Here is a 22,971-nt window from a genome sequence, read left to right as displayed (position 1 = left end):
GCGCAGTTGTATGGTTTCTGGTGTATTGTGTTGGTTGTGAGTTCAATCAACAGTCGGAGGATTCGATTGTTATTATTTCTCTGTTCTAGTTGGATACAGCGGAGAAGTGAGTGAATGGAGTGTTTTAATCCTAGATTCTTTTTGTCTACCCTGCTATATACGGGAGACAGCTTGAAAAAGTGCAGTGTTAAGTTTAACTTTGCCACATATTCCACAATATTTATGTAACGACAGCAAATAGATATTATTATATATAGATATATATTATTATAAGTTAATATGTCACTGGGTCATCCGTGTCTAGCTTGCGTCGAAAATATTGGCGATAATTTTTTGTATAACCTTTGCATATTACACAAAATTATACATATTTATGTTTTGTGACTTTGTCTTTAGTCTGTTTATGTCGAAAAAGAAAAGAGATTCAATTAGGTTAAGATTTAACTGAGATGGACGCCGCCGTGACGCAGGCACGCAAGTGTGCGACTGTATACATCATGGTCGTGTATTCGATTTCCACTGGGGGGAATGAATAATTTTATATTTTCATTTCTTTGTTCTGGTCACGAGGCAAACCGGGAACGGTGATAAACACTGTAAACACCTTGTAACATTAAGTGTTTATAAATGAGCAGCGCCACTCGAGAATTTGTCGGAAATTGGGAAACGGAAGTGTCTTATCAGGAGGAACAGATTATTCTTACACTTAGTTCCCCCTGCTTATGGGTTTACCCTGCTATATCCCGAGATTTGAGATTTGAACTCAATTACTCAATATTGTTATGGCTGAAATAAAATTTTGAATATTATTTTCATTCTAGATGGCGTAAAACCACTCAAAAATATGGCGGCGGTCTCCTCCGTTCATTTGCAAGATCAGATCAAAATTCAGGACAACAGCGATGATGAAACGGAACCTTATTCACCTAACACCAGAGACACAATCAGTCCATACCACGAACCTGAAAAACTCGAAGAGAGACCAATACATACATCGTCTTTTTCAATTCACAATGTTTTAAAGAAGGAAAGAGAGAGTAATAGCCCTGAAAATGTTTTTTCTACAGATAAGCTATTGCAGAACACTCCAAATTTCGAGGAAGGTTCCAGAAATTCGGAAAGCGTCAGTCCTAGATTGGACGACGATCACACAGACAGGGCTGATATAAGTGTAGATGATAACTCTTGCTGTAGTGACGATACAGTGTTATCAGTAGGAAATGAGGCCCCAGCTTATAACCAGCACGAGAAAAATGATGCCCAGCTCACCTCCTTTAAGCACATTCAAACGCACCTTAACGCGATATCGCAGCTAAGTCAAAATTTAAACATAAACCAACCAATTCTCTTAAGGCCCAATCCGATAACACCCAATCCATTAATGTTCCTCAACCAGCCATTACTATTCCAAAATCCTTTGATGAGTCAAGTGGATCTCAAATCGGGAATGCCAAGAATGTCGATACCACAAAACAGTTTGAACATAAATCAACAATTTAATATGAACTTTGTGAGAAAAAATCAAGAACCGTTACATAGGATCGATGAAAATCGACGGCAAAATCAAAATTATTCACCAAAATCCCCAGAAAATGAATCCGAAAGGGATTTTATTAATCAGAGTTGTTTGAAATTTAGCATAGATAATATATTGAAAGCAGACTTCGGTAGGCGTATCACAGATCCGTTGACGAAACGGAAAACGTTGAAGTCTAGGCAGTGTGATGTGAAGCCTACGCCTGTTAAGGAAGTGGCGTCGCCACCTAAGGATATAGAAGCACGGGTACCGGAAGTGAAGCCTACGGATAAAGGTGCTATTGACCTTTCTAAGGGCGACGATAGTGGTAGTAATGCATCTTCTACCCCGGGTAAGAAACGAATTTAGGTATTATATATTATATTAAACATTAATAATATACTTAAATATTTAAAATAATTACGATCTACTTATTTAATCTTGCGATGTTTAAGACAGTAACTACTAAAACATATTTTAATCCTATTATTATATGTATTTTCCACATTTTTGACATAAGCATAAAGAATCGAATTTTCTTTGCTTTTTTCTTCTCTATATGAGATGATATGTTAATAATATCTTTTATCTGAACTCATAACCACTGCGTGTAGGAAAATTATTATGCGCTTTTACAGGAACAACCAGCGACGGTCCAATGGTGTGGCCAGCGTGGGTGTACTGTACGAGGTACAGCGATCGGCCTAGTTCCGGTAAGTTTATAGTATTAAATAATTAAAATTTTATTGAAACAATGTTCCCACATGTGTTGACTAACCAAAGAACCATGAAACATAATAATTTACTATAACTAGAAGGATAACAATTAACAATCTCGTCAAAAAAGTTAAATTATTAATAAACAAGCTATTTTACCTGCAAATTTGCCCTCGTCTTCATATCGAAATAATCGGAAGCCATAGCCTATACCCTACCTCGATAAATGGACTATCTAAAACAAAAAGACTTATTCAAATCGAACCAGTAGTTCCTGCGATAAGCGTGTCAACCAAACAAATTCTTTAACTTTATAATATTAGTATCATATCCCCATAACATCTCAGCAAATCCCATACATTTATGAACACTCAAATGATTTCATATTACACGGTGTTTACAGCGCTTATCGCCGTTCCCGGGTTACACCGCCCTTTATCTCGAGACCCCTAAACGACAGTTATCAAATTATGAACCAGTTAAACGTTAGGCTGTTCGATCATAGAAGAAATATAATATCTTTATTATTCATATATATTTTTTTATATTATTAGATACTGTATTATTTTAAATGCATATTTAGATATTGTAAACTTAGTTTAGATTGAAGCCACAATTATCTATATCTTTAGAGCTTCTCCGTAACTGTATGAGTGACAGATAAGGTACAGCGGAAACTACGCGGCGTAGAACGCTGTAATTCGGTATGTAAGTGGGTTAAGCAGAGGAGGAAGATAGGATTTACCGACATTTCTACAGGAACGGAAAAAAAAAATTTTGCTTTTTATTGCATACATATATACGACTAGAAAGACTGATAGACACATAACCCTCGATAAAGTATGTACTCGTAATACAAATAGAGTATCTACGAGTAGTATCTCAAACATATAGCATGTTATAGCATCTCCAAATTATATCTTTGATTATAAGGTGAAGACGCAGCTTTGCTTTTATAAGGGTAGTCCTCGCTTTTATTAATACAAATGATTTTCAGATTTTTTCTTTCATCCCCCTAAGAGCTTGGGGTAGTTAATGTACCGTACACTGAATAAAGTTTATTCACTTGTTTCTTTTTATTTGTTTTGAGTTTTCTTTTTGAAATCGACTTTGTTTTTGGATTCAATTAAAAAAAAAGATTTTTAGTTCTTAACTCCACTACTCGTATTTCAATGGCAGAAATTATGGAAGGGAGTGCCTTAACACTAGGATAAGGAAGCAAACAAAACATATATGAAAATATTTTACTGTGTTTCAAAAAGCGCGGCGTTGACATCCGCCAATCAACAGACTATGTCCAGAAAATTGGTTGTAAGGCACCTAATTGAATCTCGCTACCACTAAGCGCCCTCAGCAGACCCCGCTATATAAATATATTCGTTATACAGTGTGAAACTAAAATAAATAAATAAATAAATTAAAAAAAAACATTATGTTAACACTTTAAAAATATAAACTTACACAACCACAAATGTTACACAATAAATTGTCAGACTAAACCCCTCGTTGAAGGGATCATAATTTAATAGGGGTCCCTCTGGGACGCGCCCTGGCTCCTGTGCTTAAAGATAGAGGGGGCGTGACTGTATACAGGGTGTTTGAGATAACACCGTGGAAGGGTATTTAATGGGGCTTGTTTGGTGTTTTATCGGATATTCATTGATATAAGGTATTATTTGTTAAATTTAAAATATATATTGTTTGTAAATCATGAGAAGTAGCTTATAATATTATTATATAGTGTTTTAGCTTGATGAGTTATAAGCATTTTCTTTGAAACTTCCGCTCAATCCCTCATATAGTAGAGTAGCACATGGTTAAAGTCAAAGTTAAATAAGATTTTACGTGTTGAGTGGCGTAACTTAACGACGCACTTGGTCGTATTACCAGAGAAAGGAAATGAAAATAACTCTTTCGTTGAATAGGAATCGAACTCACAACCGTTGCTTTTATATTATACTAGCGGCCCGCTCGCGGTTTCACCCGCGTGAACTATGTTTTTATTAATTTCTGTCTCCATGACTACGTCCTAGTGACGTCTATGCAAAATTTGAGACTCGTAGCATTTGTAGTAACGAAATTTCATACAAACTTTCGACCCCAAAAACAACCCCTTAGAAGTCGAATATTGCAATTTCCCGTCTTAGCGAGCACCTATGTGCTATAAGTAACTCCTATGCAAAATTTGAGATTCCTAGCACTTGTAGTTTCTGAGATTTCGTGATGAGTGAGTGACCTTTCGATTTTATATATATAGATGACTATTCCTTTCAATTTTTACATAAAAATTTTATAAATTATATTATAGCTATATTTTTATAATAAAATACTTTTATTAAATCTTAGAATAAATAACAAAAGGTGGTAAAAATGGTAGCTTCATTCAGCCAGAGATATCAATTTGCGAACACTATAACGAATTGCATTCGTTTCTGGAAATTATGAGATATAAAATTTAACATAGGTTTAGTTTTTTTGCATTTTATCTTACTGTGAATAATTCGATTAGTGGAATCATTTCTTTTGTATGTATGTATGTATGTATGTACCTCAGAAACAGGATGTAAAGTAGTGAAATAGCAATAAATAGTGAATATATATAATAAATAGTGAAATAGCAATTCTGTCTGGCTTTGCCTAGTTGAATTAAGGATATCTATCTATGTATGTAAACATAGGCATTTTTCTCGCATAACGCAAGTTTTTTAGCTTTAATTTGTATATCTCAAATAGGAGGTTAGGTAGAGGAAACCTGGTTAAGACTCTCCGATCACCATTAAGACACTTCCGTTCTCCACTTTCCACCGAATTTTCGAAGCATTACGTGTTCAGTGGCGAGAATTGAAAAAAAAATTTTTTCATTCCCCGACTAGGAATCGATGCCACAACTGTCGCACGCCTATGCCACAGAACCACGAAGGCCTCAATGACACATAAGTCCACTTATATTCACAACTAGCTATTACTAGTGGTTTCGCCCGCATGGTCAAATAGAAATGACTTCTTGTTGTGTACCTACGACATATGAGGCATTCTAACAACTCGAGGTTAGTCTGGTGCAGGTGCAGGTTACATCGAAAGCCTCGTTAATGGGACCAATTAATTAATTAATTAATTTAATTAATTATTGTAATTTTGCATTTCGAACCAGTAGTTCCTGAGATTCGTGTGTTCAACCAAACATATTTTTCAGATTTATTTTTAATACAAACATTAACCAAATGAATACATAGTATTGCAACTAGCTTATAAATAATTCAATTTTTGTTATACAAATATTGATGTAAACATATCTTATGCAATTTTAATCGAGTAAGTACTGAATTATTAATAGTTTTATTTGAATTATTACCTATATTTGTAAACTTACTTTGTTTTAAACACGCGAGGACAGCGGGAAGTGATTTTTTTATAAAAAAAATTACCATAAGTGATCGTTGAGGCACAGCGTGTGCCTGTAAGCGCGACGGTTGTGGGTTCCATTTCCATTTTTTTATGGAAAAAGACAGGGCAAGCAACCGTATCTTTATACGCTCGTTTGCGTTGACTTGACGGCGGTGACCCCGTGTCACACCAGAGGAGCTCCAGGTGCGTTGTCGGCCTTTGAGGTGGAGACAGATCGCCTTTTATAGGTACCCACGTCGTATCGACTGGTGATCGCCCGGGTGGTGAAAATAGATTTTTATCGCTGTATAAAGTAACCTATAATATTCAAAAATATCAAAAATAACAAAAAAAACGAATTATTTTATTTATACCTATAACTAAGATTATTATAATAACATGTTTCTATATTAGAAAAAGACGAGATTTGATGAAAATATTTCAACCTTCATTTTATTCCTTCATTGGAGAAATTTTTTTTGCACATAACAGTAAGCTATGTGGGTTCGATTCCCATTCGAAGAGATGAATCATTTCAAATTTTCATTTCCCTCGCCCTGATAACAAGACATAGCGACGTCCGTCACTCAACACGCAATGCCTCGAAAAACCGGCAGAAAGTGGGGACCGGGTTGTCTTAACGCTACGTTCTCTGCCTACCCTATTACATGCATGATACATCGTAAAGCAAAAAAAAAAACAAAAAAAACAGCCTAGGTCACTGCCGCATTTCGTTTTAAGACTTCGAACCCACACCCACCACGTATACCACAGAACCACGGGGTTTTTTACAGAGGCCCCAAGCTATAATTTTGTAATAATGCTAATAAGGAAACCATCGCGTCGTGTTAATTACAGGTTAGTGTAACAATTAATAGTGAGTTCTACGTTCTACTGTTGTTTTTTAGTTGAAGTGTGAAATAATTATGTTGTAAAGATTGTTTTATGTTGTAGCTATGCTAGGCGAAGATATATATTGTTTTTATGTTATATTGTGAAAGTTTGAATATAATTACTAATTATATATAAATGACGGATTACCGTCGATATATGCGGGATACACCGATATATGCGGGATAGGCAGAGGGCACCTAGTGTTAAGACACTCAGACAAGCGTTGCCTCGTTACCAGAGCGAGGAAATGAACATATTAAATATTTAATTAATTGATTTCATCGAGTCAGGATCGAACCCACAATCTGTCATCACAGGTTGTGGATTTGACCACAGGCGCTACAGTGGCCTCTAAATTTAACACTGCTCTAAAAAATATCACAATAAATAGTTTCTTTTTAATAGAAATATCTTAACACTACACACTCTCTGCCTATATTATAACTTGTCATATCTCTCATTAAGTGGATAACAAGGCATAAAATTAATACAATTGTCAATAGAAAAATAGAAAATGATGAAAAAATTAAACTTCTCAACATAAAATTCTCCATATATGCCTGTGAAGAATAATGACGAGATGGCGTGATTGAAAAACGTTATACCATGAGAAATTACGGGACGTACGTAACGTTTTGTAAATACTTACTTAATAATGAAAAATAATTAGAAACATTTGATCGGAACGGGAATTGAACCTGTACCTCTTGATCTAGCATACTTTCTTTTCAAGTCACGTCGAAATTGTTATGCACTTGTTTAACTTCTTTGTAAGGATTTTTTTGAATATTTAGTATAGGTAGATATATATTATTTTAGTTTCACGATGTATCTTTCAGGTGGCAGGGTGGCAGGGTATGCGTAGGGAACCTATCGTTAAGTCACTCCATTCCTCTGATGCTGTTCAGTTGCGAAACTCAATGATGCACTTTGTCTTGTTATTAGAGCAAGGAAATTAAAATATTAAAACCGATGGCCTGTGTAAGTTTCATTAACCTTTATGGAAAATAATAAGCATATTACTTTGATTTTGGTCCAACCTGTATTGAACCCACGACCTCTTCGTTAAAAACAGAGCCTCTTACCTATTTCATATTAAATGTTAACAGAAATGTTCGCCCCTTCTAAAATTTCAATTGTAAGTAACTTTGCTAATTAAAAGTCAGTCAAACGTCACGGTGACGGGCGAACGCTATATTATTACTCTATAGCTAGATATATGTAGTTATTTATTTATTTTTTGTAGTTTTTACCTATATCTTTAATTTTAATTATATAGGTTACTAGCGGCCCGCCCGCGGCTTCGCCTGCGTGAATTACGTTATTATTAATTTCTGTCTCCATGAGTACCTACGTCCTATAAGTGACGACCATGCAAAATTTGATACTCCTAGAATGTGTAGTAACGAAGTTTCATAACAACCCCTTAGAAGTCGAATATTGCAAATTCCCGTCTTAGCGAACACCTACGTCCTATAAGTAACTCCTATACAAAATTTCAGATTCCTAGCACTTGTAGTTTCTGAGATTTCGTGATGAGTGAGTGACCTTTCGATTTTATATATATAGATTTAGTATATATTTCTTATATTCGTAGCTTAAAGTATTAAAAATTGGTCTAAAAATTCATAACAACCTTTTGTTTTGATTTCAGTATTTATATATAATGTAAATAATTCATTGCCACTATGATTTCTACTTAGATTGCTTTGAAAGATTATAAAAAAATGGGGAAATTGAGGTCATTATTACTGCAGGGGCACATACGTGTGACTGTAAAGGCGACGGCCGTAGATTCGATTCCCACTCAGAGAATGAAACTAGGTAAAACGCAGCATTGAACTCCGTCATTCAACAATTCAATATCATAGGAATTTGGCGGAAGTGTGGATGTCAATTTCAATGGGAAATGGAGTTGATTAATACTAGGTTCCCAGGTTCCCCCTGTTTATTCTGATTTGTGTAGTATACAGTGTGAAGATAAAAAAGTACACAAAACCAAATAAACTTTCCACTTATAAGAAAATATCGTAACTCCGTAACAAATAATTATTACTTATAAGTAATTTAGAAATATATCTACATATCGTACGTATAGTAGGTACAGTAGAAGCAGACACTCGACCGGTCGACGATTCGTTTCGACAACTATTTCAATTATAATACTTTTGCGATCATTTTGTTTGTATGTAGGACAATTTAAAAGATATAGCGATTCCTTAGAAAAATATTAATATTATTTATTTATTTTTATATTCTTAGTCTATTAGTGATAAGACACTCCGTTCCCCACGTACAGCCGCTTAGGTAAGGAAAAGTGTGGCGTTAAGTTTCATCATGTAACTCGCAATAACTTTATTCTGAGCTAGTGATGGTGTAAATAGTATGAACCTGAAAAGAAAAACTATTTACGTTATATCATTAGCCAATGCGTGGTATTGTTTTTCGCCATACATGGAAACGAAAATATAACTAGGACTTATCCGTGGGTTTGCTATAGTCGTCCATTGTAAATGTCTAAAAGAGTAAGCCCTAACTCTAACTGTAAGTACATAATATGGGGTTATATCGAAACGATTAACTTGACATAATATAAACTATATTCTACGATACAAAAAGATTTTTAATTTAAACTACTATTTCCTGTTGTTGAACCAAACAAACTCTCCATCTTTATTTTTTAATATATACTTAGATATCTATTTCTTAATAAAACGCTATCGCTTCTAATTTAAGCTACAGTCATTGATGTTAATCAAATTTTCCGTCTATCTCGTAAACTCCGTCTAAAGGTTAACGCTTTGCAGCACTTATATTAATACTTTAATAAATATATTTATTGGTTAAATTTAATTTGATTTTGGTAATATTAGTTTAAAATAACTAATATTTTTTCTAACATACTTATATACTTATCATATATATCAGGGTAGGCAGAGAGAACCTAAAATTAAGACACTCCCCACTTTCCGCCGAATTCTGGAATATACCATAAAATTGAACAATCCATTAATAGGTACTGTACAAGATTTAAAAAAAATGAGAGCTTGATCACTACGTTATCTCAACCTAACCTATAAAAATCTAGATATTACTCAAAAACAGTTAGAAAACGACTATAATTAACCTATCTAAGTCTAGAGCAAAATAAGAGCGGACTCCTATAGAATTTATTGACTCGTTTGAAGCAATTAAAACATAAACTTTATGGGGACCACCCACGAACAATTATGTATGGGATTAAACGTAATATTACTTAACTAATTGTTGGTACGTAGACCTTGATATAGCTAGTAGCGATTATAATGATTTTACCTAGTAAAGTACGCCGGGTACTTTACTAGGTAAAATCATTATAATCGCTAGTTGCTTGTATTTTAGAGTATTTAATTTAAGATTGCAGTGTTTCTTTTCATCTGTACTAAGCTGAAAAGTTTGCGTGCTTGAACACGTTGATCTCAGGAACTAGTGGGGGGGTTGTGTCGTTTCCGTTTTTCAAGAAAGGCTACCTAATAGGCCTTATTAGGTATAAGATTAGATTTAGATTTAGATTAGGTCAATTTAATCCACTGTATGTGTTGAATATTTCATATATTATAAACAATAATTGTTGTTTTTTTTTACCTATAACTTAGAGAAACGTTAGGAAAAAACAGAATCACAAAAAAAAACTTAGTGTTAAGGCTTTTGGTTATCTTTCTGCCTGTCCAGAAATGTATAGAGCTAAAAAGAAGAAATTTATCGAGCAAAACCGCGTGCCTCATCTAGCAACTAACTAAGTAAACCGTAAAGTGCTTAAGTAAATTCTAAGACAGTTCGGGTCATTTAGAAACGAGTAATAAGTAACGGAGAACGCGATAATTAACGGCCGTTTAAGACTTTAGGAGGGCTCTGGGTGTCTGTCACACCGAACTGTATTTATTTAGACGTTTAGATATTACAATTCTAGCACCATCGCGCCCATTTGCGGCTTCGACCGCTTAAACTCATTGTTACATTAGAGCCAAATGCTATAATTTTTTTATATAATTTGTAGCCTATGTGTTATTGTGCTAAACAGTTAAATTGTTAAGTTTCATCTAAATCCGTTCAGTAGTTTTTGCGTGAAAGTGGAATAAACATCCATCCTCACAAACTTTCACATTTATAATAAGGGTGAGATTTTTTGTAGCTTCACGCAGAGGCAGAGGCGAGGGAGAAACGAGCGTAGACAGAGGGAACCTGGGAACCTGGTAGATCTCCAGGTAGGTAGGTCACTCGGTTGTGATTAAGACACTTTCGTTCTTCATTTACAACCACTTTTCGAAACATTGCGCGGTCAGTGGCGGAACATAACGCCGCACTTTGAGAAACTCATTTCAATCGAACTCGAAACCATTGTGTTTAGTATCGTGTAAAAGAAAATATAACATTTTCTTTTAAAAATAACAGAATTACACGTCGTTGTAAGTACGTGAACGTCTCTCAGTCATTTTGAATAATCGTCTAAGTAATTATTAAGGTCCTTGTGAGAAGACGTCCGTCGGTTGTCAGTTTGCTAAGTTAAACTCAAAATCAATATAAAATAAACTAGCGACCCACCCGCGGCTTCGCCTGCCTAAACTTATTGTTCTACCTATTATAAGCAATTAATTGAAAATATTTTCTAATTCTTTTATTTCTTTAATTTTAACTTATTTTCATTTCAATTCTAATCCAACGTTTCCAGTATTTCGCTAACTTATACCTATATCTAAATGCAAAAATTCATCAAAACCGACACAGCATTTACATTTTAGCAATAACTAAAATCATTATTCCAATCAGAGAAAGCCACAGACCAGTCGTGGCGTAGGGGCATAAATTGTGATTGTAAACGCGGCTGGTTATGGGTTCGATCTACACTCCAATAAATGAAGTATTTATTTAAAAATTATATTTTCATTTCTTCGTTCTTGTGTCAAAGCAAAGAGCGGCGACGAGTTCCACCACTCAACACTTGTGGAATGCGTACAGGATTCGGCGGAAAGCGGGCAACGAAGTGTCTTACTACTAGGTTCCCTAGGTTCCCCTGCTGTGTGCGGGATAAACCGTGAAGCTGATTTATTTATTTTTTTATCGTTATTTAATCGATTTGGGAATAGCATCCTACTAATATTATAAATTGTAAAGTTTGTGGGGATAGATGGCTGTTTGTCACATTTTCACGTAAGAACTGAACAGATTTATATGAAACTTTACAGTAATATATGTAGCTTATGCATCAGAATAACCCATGGCCTACAATTTATATAAAATATTTTATATAATTTGGTTTTAATATATAACAATAAGTATAAGCGGTTAAAGCCGCATTTGGGTAGCTAGTTAATAATATTAGTGGAATAGGGGAAAGTAGGACTTACACTGATTGGGAATCGAACTCGTAACCACAATGAAGTGTCGTTTAAGTATAACACTAGTCCTATTATAAAATTTTCACACCCCATCCCAATATAACCGATGAAGTGTTCTACCCTCTGCTGTACCGAAATTGATTAAAATACTTGCGAGGTGTAGATAAAGCGAATTCATTCCGTGTCATTTGTTACAATCTGTTTTGTATGGGGAATGGGGAACGTGCTGTTTAGAGTTTTTTTAAATCCTAGTGTTGTTTTAACCGATTTTTCAATAATAAAGGTGTTGTTTTTTATTTTTTTTTAAGTTTTAAGTATTCAATATCCATAAAAAAATATTTAAATGAAATTTTTCGTGGGTTTTTCCTTTTGTGTATAATTTTATCACCTATTGTGTATAATTAACTTATTCCGCAATATTTCAATATCAATATCATTTTGCAATATCTCGAAAATAAGGTTCCCTTTGCCTATCCCGCTATATGCGGGATATAGCGTGAATCTAAAAAAAACGACTTTTAATCCAACACCATAATATTAAATCGATATTTTCAGTCTTTGCTCCTAGAAGTACTAAAGGATCTATAATTAAAAATTCTAAAAACGTTGCTCGAAATACTGAATTCAGCTTTATAAATATTATGATAGAGTATATTTTCAAGTGCTACAATACAATGTGTGACAGGGAGATCCGATTTATAGTATAGGTTTGTCTCGCTCTAGCATCTTTGTTTTGTTTTGCTGCCACGGTATCAGACGTATAGGCCACCCAGAGGGATCGTTAGGGTTGTCATTTTTTGGAAATTTTATTTATTTGTTTATTATTGATTGTATAAATTAATAATAATTAAATAAAATTTATTTCATTAAAAATATTTAAATAATATTTTCTAAGGTTATGTAATTACAAAACTAATTAACATTCAAAAACTGATTTACAGCGGGTTATATAATATCAAATTTTGCAAATTTTTTACATACATCTCTAAAATATTGTTCTATTTATAATATTATAGGCGGTCCTGGCACGGCAGCGTAGCGGCTGACTGCTGCCATTGTTGTGGGTTCGATTCCCACTTCGGGGAATGAATTATTTAAATTTCCCTGTTCTAGCAAGATAAAGCGCTGCTTTGACCACAGACTAAATTCGAGTGGACAGCGGAGACGGAGTGTCTTTACACTATATTGTATATTCTCTCTGTTTACCCTCTTATATGCGGGATACAGCGTGAAACTAAAAAAATTTAATGTAAATATAATAAAAAATTTAATACATCCTTACCACAAAGTATAATTAACAATATCATGGCTGCAAAATGAATTTGTCAAAACACGCGCTTAGCGAGTCGCGTCAAATGAATCGATGGATGATTCGATCTTACGACGTATAAAAATTATACCTGATAAAAAAAGCAAAAAAGCTTCACGCTCTATCCTGTATAATATAACATGGTAGGCATGTTCCCCACTTTCCGTTGAAATCTGGAGGCATCGCGTGTTGAGTGGCGGAACTCAACGCCGCGTTTTGCACAACAAGGTACCTCCTTTTATTCGACGAGGCGGGCGAAGCCGCAGGAAAAGTTATACTAGCTTCAATATTGCTGAACTAAAATAACGCACAAATTGATTATTTATAAATAAGCGTAAAATTTAATACACGAACATGTAAATTTTTTGTTTTCGTTTTTGTTTTTTGTTAATATAATATCAAAAACAAGTTTAATATTTTAATTTGAAATTTCTTGGTTTGTTGGAGGGCACGATAGGTGTGGGTTCGAATCTTCTACGTTTTAATCAACTTAACGCTTTTGACAGTATAGCAGGTTAGGCAGAGGGAAATCAGTGTTAAAATACTCTGTTTCATACTTGGTGCCAAGTCTTCAAGTTCCTATGAAGACAGTTCCGTTCCCCATTTTTCGCTGAACTCAGAAGGCATTGCGGCTTGGCATTACGTAGCCAGCTTAATGCCCCGTGGCAATACTCTGGAAAAGAAAATATTAAATATTTAATTTCCTCGAGTCGCAAATCGCAAAGCTTGGTAAAACTTTCCAAAGGACACGGGTTCAAATCCCGCGCTTCGTTTAAAATTTAGAAGTATGTATTCTTTCCTAAATGACCTAAATATATTTATATTTTATTAAAAAAAAACTCATGGTATTTTCTATGCATTTCTAATATTTCAAAAGTAATATGTAAATGTTATTGAATCGACACGGAAACCGCGGTGTGAGGTCCTCCCACACACTGTACAATCTTTACAATGTACCATATGATTTGTTATATTATAACACCTTTTATAACATAAGACCTTTATGGTACAGTATCTAACAGTATAGATGATAGTGAGTTCGATTTCCATTGGCGGGGAAAGATTGTATTTATATTATTTGCAAATTCTTATTTTGATAAGAAATAGGGCGTTGTTTTCCGCCACTAAACACGACGTTACTTCGAATTCAGGTTAAAAGTGGAGAACGGAGTGACTAAGCACTAAGTTCCATCTATCTATACTCCTATACGGGAAAAAACATAAAGCTGCGTGATAAAAGTAATTAAAATCCTTTTTTTACAAGCGTTAATAAAAATACAGATTAAAAATGTCCTTACAAATTCGTAAACATCTGTCTTTACTGAGTAACTGACAGATCATTTACAGATGAATCTTTGAGACTTAGAAAGTTAAGATTTGGCATGTAGGTAGGTTAGGAAGTGTAGGGAAGAACTAAGAGAGGAAGTCTCAAAATTCGTAAAGGGAATGAAAAAAAAACGGATTTTTTTACATCTTAAAGTCCATTCAAACAAAGTTGCGGGCGACGACTTGTTCAAATATAAAAAATGTACATATTTGTCATACAAAATATGTGATCATTTGTCAAGCGTTTGATTGATTCATTCAATTATTCATTTCCCGGAACCTATAAATTAAATGTTTTAGAGTTCCTCACTCGGAATGTAAAGACGATTTATATACTTGTCGATTTACATTAGTAGATAATAAATTTGTTTCGTAATAATATTTTTAGCCATATTTTAAGTAACATCAAAACGGTTCATCAAAACGCGAATTTCGTAACTTCCTCATCGATACCTAAATCTACCTACCTACTATCCAACACATTTTTTTTTAATTTGATCCATTGGTTCCTGAGATTAGCGCGTCCAACTAAACAAACTTTTCAGCTTTATAATATTAGTAAATATAAATAAGAAGAGAAGAAGAGACAAGGGTGGGCGGAACCATAAGAACAAAATCAAAACAAACTTTACATGTCATTCTTATGCGATCCATCTGCTCGAACTAACAGATAGAATTACATTTTTTATACCTAAGTATATTTTATAAGTGTTATGAAGTGTAAATCATATTACGAATGATTTCTCCTTTTTTAAAAAAAAATATTAACACTACGTTCCTTATACGAGATGTATGTTAAGTAGCGGAACCCAACGCCGCGTTTCGTCTACTAGAGCAGGAAGATGAAAGGAAAATGTATAAAATAGATGTGGATTCGATTCCACTGAAGGAACACATTAAATTTAAATTATTTTTATTATCTCACTATGGGAAGACATAAAACATATAGCGCCGCGTTGAATACCACCGTGTAATACGCATTTTTTGGAAATCTTCAATCAGGCAAAGTATAAATTATAAAGTTACTCAACATTTCACCTATGTATGTCTAACCTTCAATATTGGTAAAAAACTAAAAAATTCAACATTTCTCAAGGCCGTAATACCTACAATTTGTGACAATTTTTTTCTGTGTATATTAAAAAAATAATGTAAAATTAAAATAATATATCTATCTATCTATAGGTGTACGACCTCCATAAATTGAACATCAAGATCTTTGACGTGGCGATAAATTAAAAATGTAAAAAACGTCATTTTGTATAATCTGTGAAATCATTAAAGTGCACGATTAAGATCGATAACGCGGGGTGCCATTGAGAGAACTAAATATTTATATTTTAAACTTTAGATATCTTTAACTTATCCAAGTTAAATGACTTTAAATGAGAAGATGATTTGTCTCAAGCGATATAGATAGATAAAATTAAAGTTTTTTAATCTGTATCGATTTATTTACTAAAAAACAATAGAGCCACCATTATAAAATACTTTTTTTATAATCAATAAACTTAAAAATGTCCTTTGGAATTGTACGTGAATTAGATTGGGTTGGTCAAATTTCTCTATAGTTTGTCAAAAAATCAATTCCCGAACTTACTTCGAAGGCGGCTCTATTAGGCCTTTCGGTGTTGGTACTCGATAGACAGGAACTAGATAAGAGGAGGAGAGAGGTGATTGTTAATGAGAATTTAAAGGGACCTTTAAGCCTGTACTTGAGTCGCAAGTCCCAGGCACTGCTTTATTGGCAGTGAGTGGCACTCTGAGCACAACGCCGCTCTTACATTTGTCGTCTTACTAGAGCGATAGAATGATAATACTTTATACCTCCTAGTCATAATTGAACTCATAACCTTCGCGTTTATAGTCAGACCCTGTACACTCAATGACTCATCCTCAATTTTTTATTTTACCTTTTATCTCAACTATAAATCCAATGGACGTATTAAAAGTGCTAATTATTCCTCATCAAAACTCAATTTAGACGCTCAAAGAAAACAACACGAAAATAAGATATTATAAACCAGTTACCGAGCACATTGCAATTATATTTTTTTTTAAATTCCGACAACGAAATCGATGACTAATGACTATAAAGCCACAATTATCATGCGCCGTATAATTTACAATAATTGCTCATTATTATTTTAAAATACGATAGAAACAAATAATACAGAAGTCTATAAGTAATTTTAATAGTATACTATTAAATATAAATATAGACCATTTGAAAATCGTTCAAAAACAATAACTTTAATTTGTTGACAGCGCCCGCCAATTAACGAATACAGAGCATAAAAAAAATACCATCTCTCTAATGGGGAGTGAAACGGGCAATAACAGTGTTCCTGAGGTTTCAAGACGAAAATATACAAACATTTTGTCGCATAAATACGTTCACGAAGCAATTAATTTAGCTAATCACGTATTAAATGTGTCCAAAATTAACGTGGAACGGAACGGGATTGACAGCAGTTGCCGCCAAATTCGCTGTCACTTTGACATTTATGATTTACACCAAACAGGCTTAAATAAATACGAAACGATTATGAAAATGATAAAAAATGGTGTGAATTAATAAAATAAAATAACGACCACACAACGTGAGGCGACAACTTAGAGAGTTCCTGAGGAGTAATCAGTTATTTTTATAATATTAAGTGGTTTATAAATGGAGGGTGATTTGATATTATGTGTATTTACTTATGAAACAGGGAGCAGCGGGTTCGATTCCTATCTAAAACAATAAATGATATGAAATGATAAGTGTTTAATAACTACATACTGCCTTAGGAAACAGGTTAAAATTGAATAAATTACGTGTTACTGTTTTCTCTATATTCATTGGTATCTAGACACTTTAATCGTGTATTTTTATTAATACATCAGTTTCATTTATCGAAGTAAATCGATAATAATAAATCTGAGCAACAATTAAAAATAATAAAAATTAATTTGAGAATAAATTTCATGATTTATTGCCTTAATTGCTTAAACTAATGCCATAAAATCGACGGTTAAAGGAAGTCAGTAGTAACGTCGAGCACTCACAAAAAACTATGTATAATCTATTAAAACGATTAACAGATAAATAATGTCGACATCATCAATCATGGTGGGTTAAATGTTATTTTGACAGCTGTCAAATTAACGTCAAAATGGCGGGCGGTGCCTTTGAAGTGGCACAGGTTTTGATGTTTAAGCCATTGAATAGCTAATGTGTTTAGTGTATTAAAATCACTTTCGAATATATATTATTGTTGTTTACTCTTACTTTTAAATATATGTTAAATTAAATTAGAATTTCAAGAAGGTTATAAGATAGGTTGTATGTAACTATATGAACATGTCATAATATGCGAGCACCAACCCGGTGCTACTTACTGCTACTAGTTTTTATCAAAGGTTCCGCAATCGTCACTAAACGGTGATACCAACTCGTTTTGTATGACACATGTCACATGACACATGACACATTCTAAGAAGGTACTGTAGTAATCCCGACCCCATTTACAGTAGAGCAAATGCCTGTCTTATAGCCTTCCCCCACTTTCCGCTGAATTTTCGAGGCATTGCTTTGCCTTGTCAGATCAGAGCGACGAAAATGACAATATTAAATATTTAATATCTCCGAGTGGGAATCGAACCCACAATCATGGTGTCTACGGCTGTAAACGCTTGCACACGAATGTACCACGACTGGCCTTAATATCTCAGTAACTTTTCTGATGCCATATTTAAAAAAGAACGAATGTTTTTAATTAAAACAGATTAAAAATAGTAATGTCATCTGAAAGCGTGAACCGACATACATACGTGAATATTAATACAAATATAAAACTCCCCGCGTAATTAATATTAAAAACAAAGTATAATAACAGTATCCGATGTCGTCTGTCTCGATACCATATATCACTTGTGGGTTTTTGATGTACAGACGCAGGTGCAAATTAAGGATTATTGAATTATATACATTTGGTTTTTTTTTCTTATTATGTTAGTTATAGCCGCGTCTACATTAGACGCGATGGTTGTAGGTTAAATTCCCAGTCGAAAAAAATACTATTTCTATTTTACTGCTCTGGAAAGGTTTACCTATCTCTACGTTGGGTCCCACTAGTCAACACACAATGTCCGTAAAAAAAGAAACAGTTGGATCTCTGTGAGTGATGCTAAACTGCAATGATCACACATTATTCATCATCATCTTCACACTAATAAAAAAACAATAATCAAAATGAATGAACGGGATTCGAAACCAACATTTGACAATTGGACTAACTTGCTTTGAAGACTAAACCCTACGTAACAAGCTAGGTCGAAATTATTATACGCTTTTTACAATTTATTTATGTTTTACTCGTAGTTAGTTTCTAGTCTCCACAATCTCCTGCGTCTGTACACGGTCTCCGGTTACTTCGCGGTGGTTCTAAAAATTAAGTCATCACTCACAGAGATCCAACTGTTTCTTTTTTTACATACCAACTTGGATGATAGTATGCGCTGCGTGGATTAACTTTAATATAGCCTTGTATTAGAAGGTAATAGGTTCGAATTTGTCGAAACAAGGGCTTTTTGAATTAATATTTCACATGTTTAAGCAAATTGTTATATCTACTTGTTTTTTTTTAATAATTTAATTTTCAGCTTCACGCTGTATCCCGCATTGCAGGGTAGGTATAAACCTACCTACCTATTACCTACCTACCTAGTACCTACCTATTGGGTTGGGGAAAGTTACCACTGTCCTTTATTAAATGTGCCTTTCAAAATAAAATGTTATAAAAGTAAATAATGACAGCTTAGGGTAAATCAAAAATACATAATTATTTAGAATACAATATTTACTATTGCCTTCCAGATTATAGGACCTTGCAAATTATGCTTTAAGATACTTTGACGTTTACACATTGTAGAATTGTTTCGTATTGCCATTTTTTAGAAATTACCTAGAGCCAGTAGTTTCTTAGAATAGCGCTTTCAATCAAACAAACTCTACAGCTTTATAATATTAGTAAAGATTTTAATGCAGTTAACTTTTATTATAATAAAACAATATTTACATTTGCCGTTTAGGGAAGTATATATATTACAAATTGAATCATAAAATTATTTCATAATATTGCTTATTTTAATTATATAAGTAGGTACATTTTACATTAATAAACAAAAGATAATCGATTTTTATTCGAATAAACGCTCTCGAATAAAATCATCCACGAGCTTTTATAATCCTTATTTTGACAGCAAACTTCAATGGAGATAAAAAAAGTGTGCAAGTGAGACAGTGCTATACGGATGAGAGAGAGAGAGCTCTCAACTCTTTGGGTGGCATTATGAGTCATGGTAGCGGGAGAGTGACGGATTAAAAGTTTAAAAATTTGGATTATTTATAAATAAAAAAAAAAAAGTTAACTTATAAGTCTAAATTTGAGGATTTTTGGTTGGATTAGAGTTGATTTTGAGTTATTTTCTAGAAAAGAAGAGACTTGTATAGCGTATTTACTATACCTATATCTATTTTTGTGCATTTTATGGTCGAATATTGTTAATATTTTTATCTTATTAGATTGTCAGAATAACAAAAATAATTTTTAAAAATGTTTTAAAAGAGATAAAAAACTTCGTATTTAAACATTGAAACTAACGTTAGCTGTCACAATGAACAAACTACTCTTTGTAAATAAAACAATATTTACTCATGAGTGATTTATGGTATTTGAAAAAATGGAAACCAATTTTCACAGCTTTATCCTGCCTTTAGCAGGGTAGGCAGAGGAAACCTATTGTTAAGACACTCCGCGTCCAAAGCCGCATCAAGGCTCTTCTAAGCAGAATTGTCTTCTGAGTTGGTGTACGGTGGTAGAACGTAGCGCTTAATAGCTGTCCATATTTTTTTCTCCTGTCATTTAAAGATAATTGAGACCAATTCTGGCACAGGGGCACGAGCGTGCTACTAAAAAAAAAGATGCTATAGGTTCGATTCTCAATCGAGGAATTAAAATATTTAATAATTTTATTTCTCACTCTAATAACGAAGCAAATCGTGGTGTTGAATTCCACCACCAAACACGCAATACCACCAGAACCAGAAGTGTCTTAATGGGGACGAAGTATCTTAACACTAGGTTCCCAGTTTCCCCCCTATCTACTCTGTTATGTGTGGAATACAGTGTGTAACTAAAAAAACCTTAATACGGGATTTGAACCTTTAAAAGCTTAGTAGCTTCCCACAATAACAGCCATTAAGAGGCTATAATCCACGATTTTATTAAGATATCACGAATTTAATAAAATAACTCGTAAATCACCCACTATTGTGGAATGAACAAAAAAAAGTGGTTTGAAGGTGTTTTGTGTTCATATATTATGTTGAACTAATAATATGCTATGTATTTGTTTGGGTGTCGTTTTTATTTTATGAAAATTTCTAATTTAATAATAGGAATTATTGCATGAAAAGATACTTAGCAAGATAGGCAAGAGGGAGCCTGGGAAAGTAATGTTCCCAGACCTTTATTTCCAGTTCCCATTAAGCCTTCGTTCTCCGCTTTCCGCCGAATTGTTTAGGCACTGAGTATTGAGTGACCAAACTTAACACCGCGCCTTGCCCCGTTACCAGAGCAAGCAAATGAATCATCCGCCAGGTTTTCTTAATATGAATAATTAAAATAATGACATAAATGGCGGCCTCCACCCTGTCTGACTTTGTGGGTTCGATTCCCACTCCGAAGTGAAATATTTAATATTTTTATTTCCTCGCTTAACACGCAATACCTCAAGAATTCGGCGGAAGGCAGGGAAGGCCTGCCACGTGCGGGTTTGAGCATGAAACCTTAAAAAATATATTACATATTTGAACTGGCAACCTAAGATAACAACCTAACGAACTAACAAAATTTCGCGTGCCAGACAACCCAAATTGAGTCGATAGTCAATTTTATTCTTTCGTAACCATTAAACGTATGCAATAAAATTTATAAAACACGAAGGATTTATCAAAGGTCGTAAACAGCCACAAAAATCATTAATACGAAACTCGTAACAGACAGACAGACATACAAAAAAACTTAAAACGGAAGACAACTCAATTACTTTACACAAATATATACTGTAAATATCGTCGCAAAATTTTAATGAAAATCCACTTTAATTTTATTTAAATAGAGTTCAATTTGGAATGTTGTGAAAATAGCTGAAATTCCAAAGGATATTGACAATTTTATCGAATAGTCTAAGAAAGAGATTCGTTTTTATTGTTGTTGTAATAAGGACGATTTTTCAACAGATTTTTTTATGTTTTTAAGCAAATTTGTACTCTATTACAAAAGTAATAAGACCAAAAATCTTCGCTAATACTTCAAATAAATGCGTAATCCTTAAGCTATATTTGTATAATAAAAACTAACGTACAAAATTAAGCTTTAGTTTAATAAAAATAAGGTCTAATTTTTATTGATTAATTGTCGAAAGTAGAGCCAATTGTAGATGAATTGATATGTAGATTTGTACTTTATTACAATAACCTAAAGTTTATTTTTAATTGTTTAATTTCATACAAGTTGTAGCTCCAACTTGAAATGTTTTGGTGACATGAGCATACGACGCGTGGATTTAGAAACCATGGAGGTTGTATTTATCATTAAAAAAATATTTTTAATAATAATAATAAAATAAAACATCTTGACGCTTTTTCCCTCGTAGCAGAGGGAACTACTTAGAGTGAAGTGTTAAGATATTCCGCTCCCCAGGCGTAGGTTAATAGAGACATTGTGTGTTGATTCTTCAACATTGTGTGTTGAAGAATGCTTTTGTCTAATAGAACGCGGAAATAAAAGCAAAACAAATAATAATTGCCATAGGAATTGCCATAGGAAATAATATGTGACATAAAATCGATTATTGTTAAAGATTTTTTTTTATTTATATATTAAAATCTTTCTGTGGAATGAGTATGAGGCCGTCGTGACGCCTGACAGCGCCTGATTGTAAACGTTATGTTGGGTTCTATCCCCACTCAGGGAAATTATTAGTTCTAAATTATTTTCTTTTCCTGTCTTCAGTGGACAAAGGGCAACATTAAGTTCCGCCACTCAACAGGCAATGTCTCGAATTCAGAAGAGAATGAAGAAGAAGAGAACGAAATGTCTTAGCTAGATTTCCTCTTAACTACGGGGGAATTAGAGATCAGTCCGACTAACCTATGGAAATAGGTTTCAATTATGTAGTCGAGCAATATTAAAATTATATGAAACGTTTTCTCAACTAGGAATCGAATCTACAACCATCAAAATACTAGAATTAATCAAAAAACTAAGAAATTCCCATACAAAATCCTATAGAAAGTCTGAACGACTCCACAGCTTTCGCCGCACTGGGTGGTCGACCACCCAGGCCTGCATTTGAACGAGAATTAGGCGCCGCTACACAAACTGTGCTGCAGTACAGGA

General features: G+C 33.7%; 1 protein-coding gene across 1 annotated transcript in view; it reads left to right on the top strand.

The window, feature by feature from the left end:
- The window catches only part of LOC146537366 (homeobox protein invected-like), a 54,104-nt gene that overhangs the window by 21,763 nt on the left and 9,370 nt on the right, over positions 1–22,971 (top strand). Inside the window, exons 2-3 of the mRNA XM_085188117.1 lie at positions 822–1,868; positions 2,155–2,229. Coding sequence (XP_085044243.1) covers positions 845–1,868; positions 2,155–2,229 — 1,099 coding nt within the window. The 5' untranslated portion in view covers positions 822–844. The remainder of the gene's footprint in view (positions 1–821; positions 1,869–2,154; positions 2,230–22,971) is intronic.

Source organism: Heliconius melpomene, chromosome 7 (genome assembly GCF_056956725.1).
Source record: "Heliconius melpomene rosina isolate 202511_hmr_F chromosome 7, ASM5695672v1, whole genome shotgun sequence".
Lineage (NCBI taxonomy): Eukaryota > Metazoa > Arthropoda > Insecta > Lepidoptera > Nymphalidae > Heliconius > Heliconius melpomene.
This window is presented reverse-complemented; position numbering and strand designations above follow the sequence as displayed.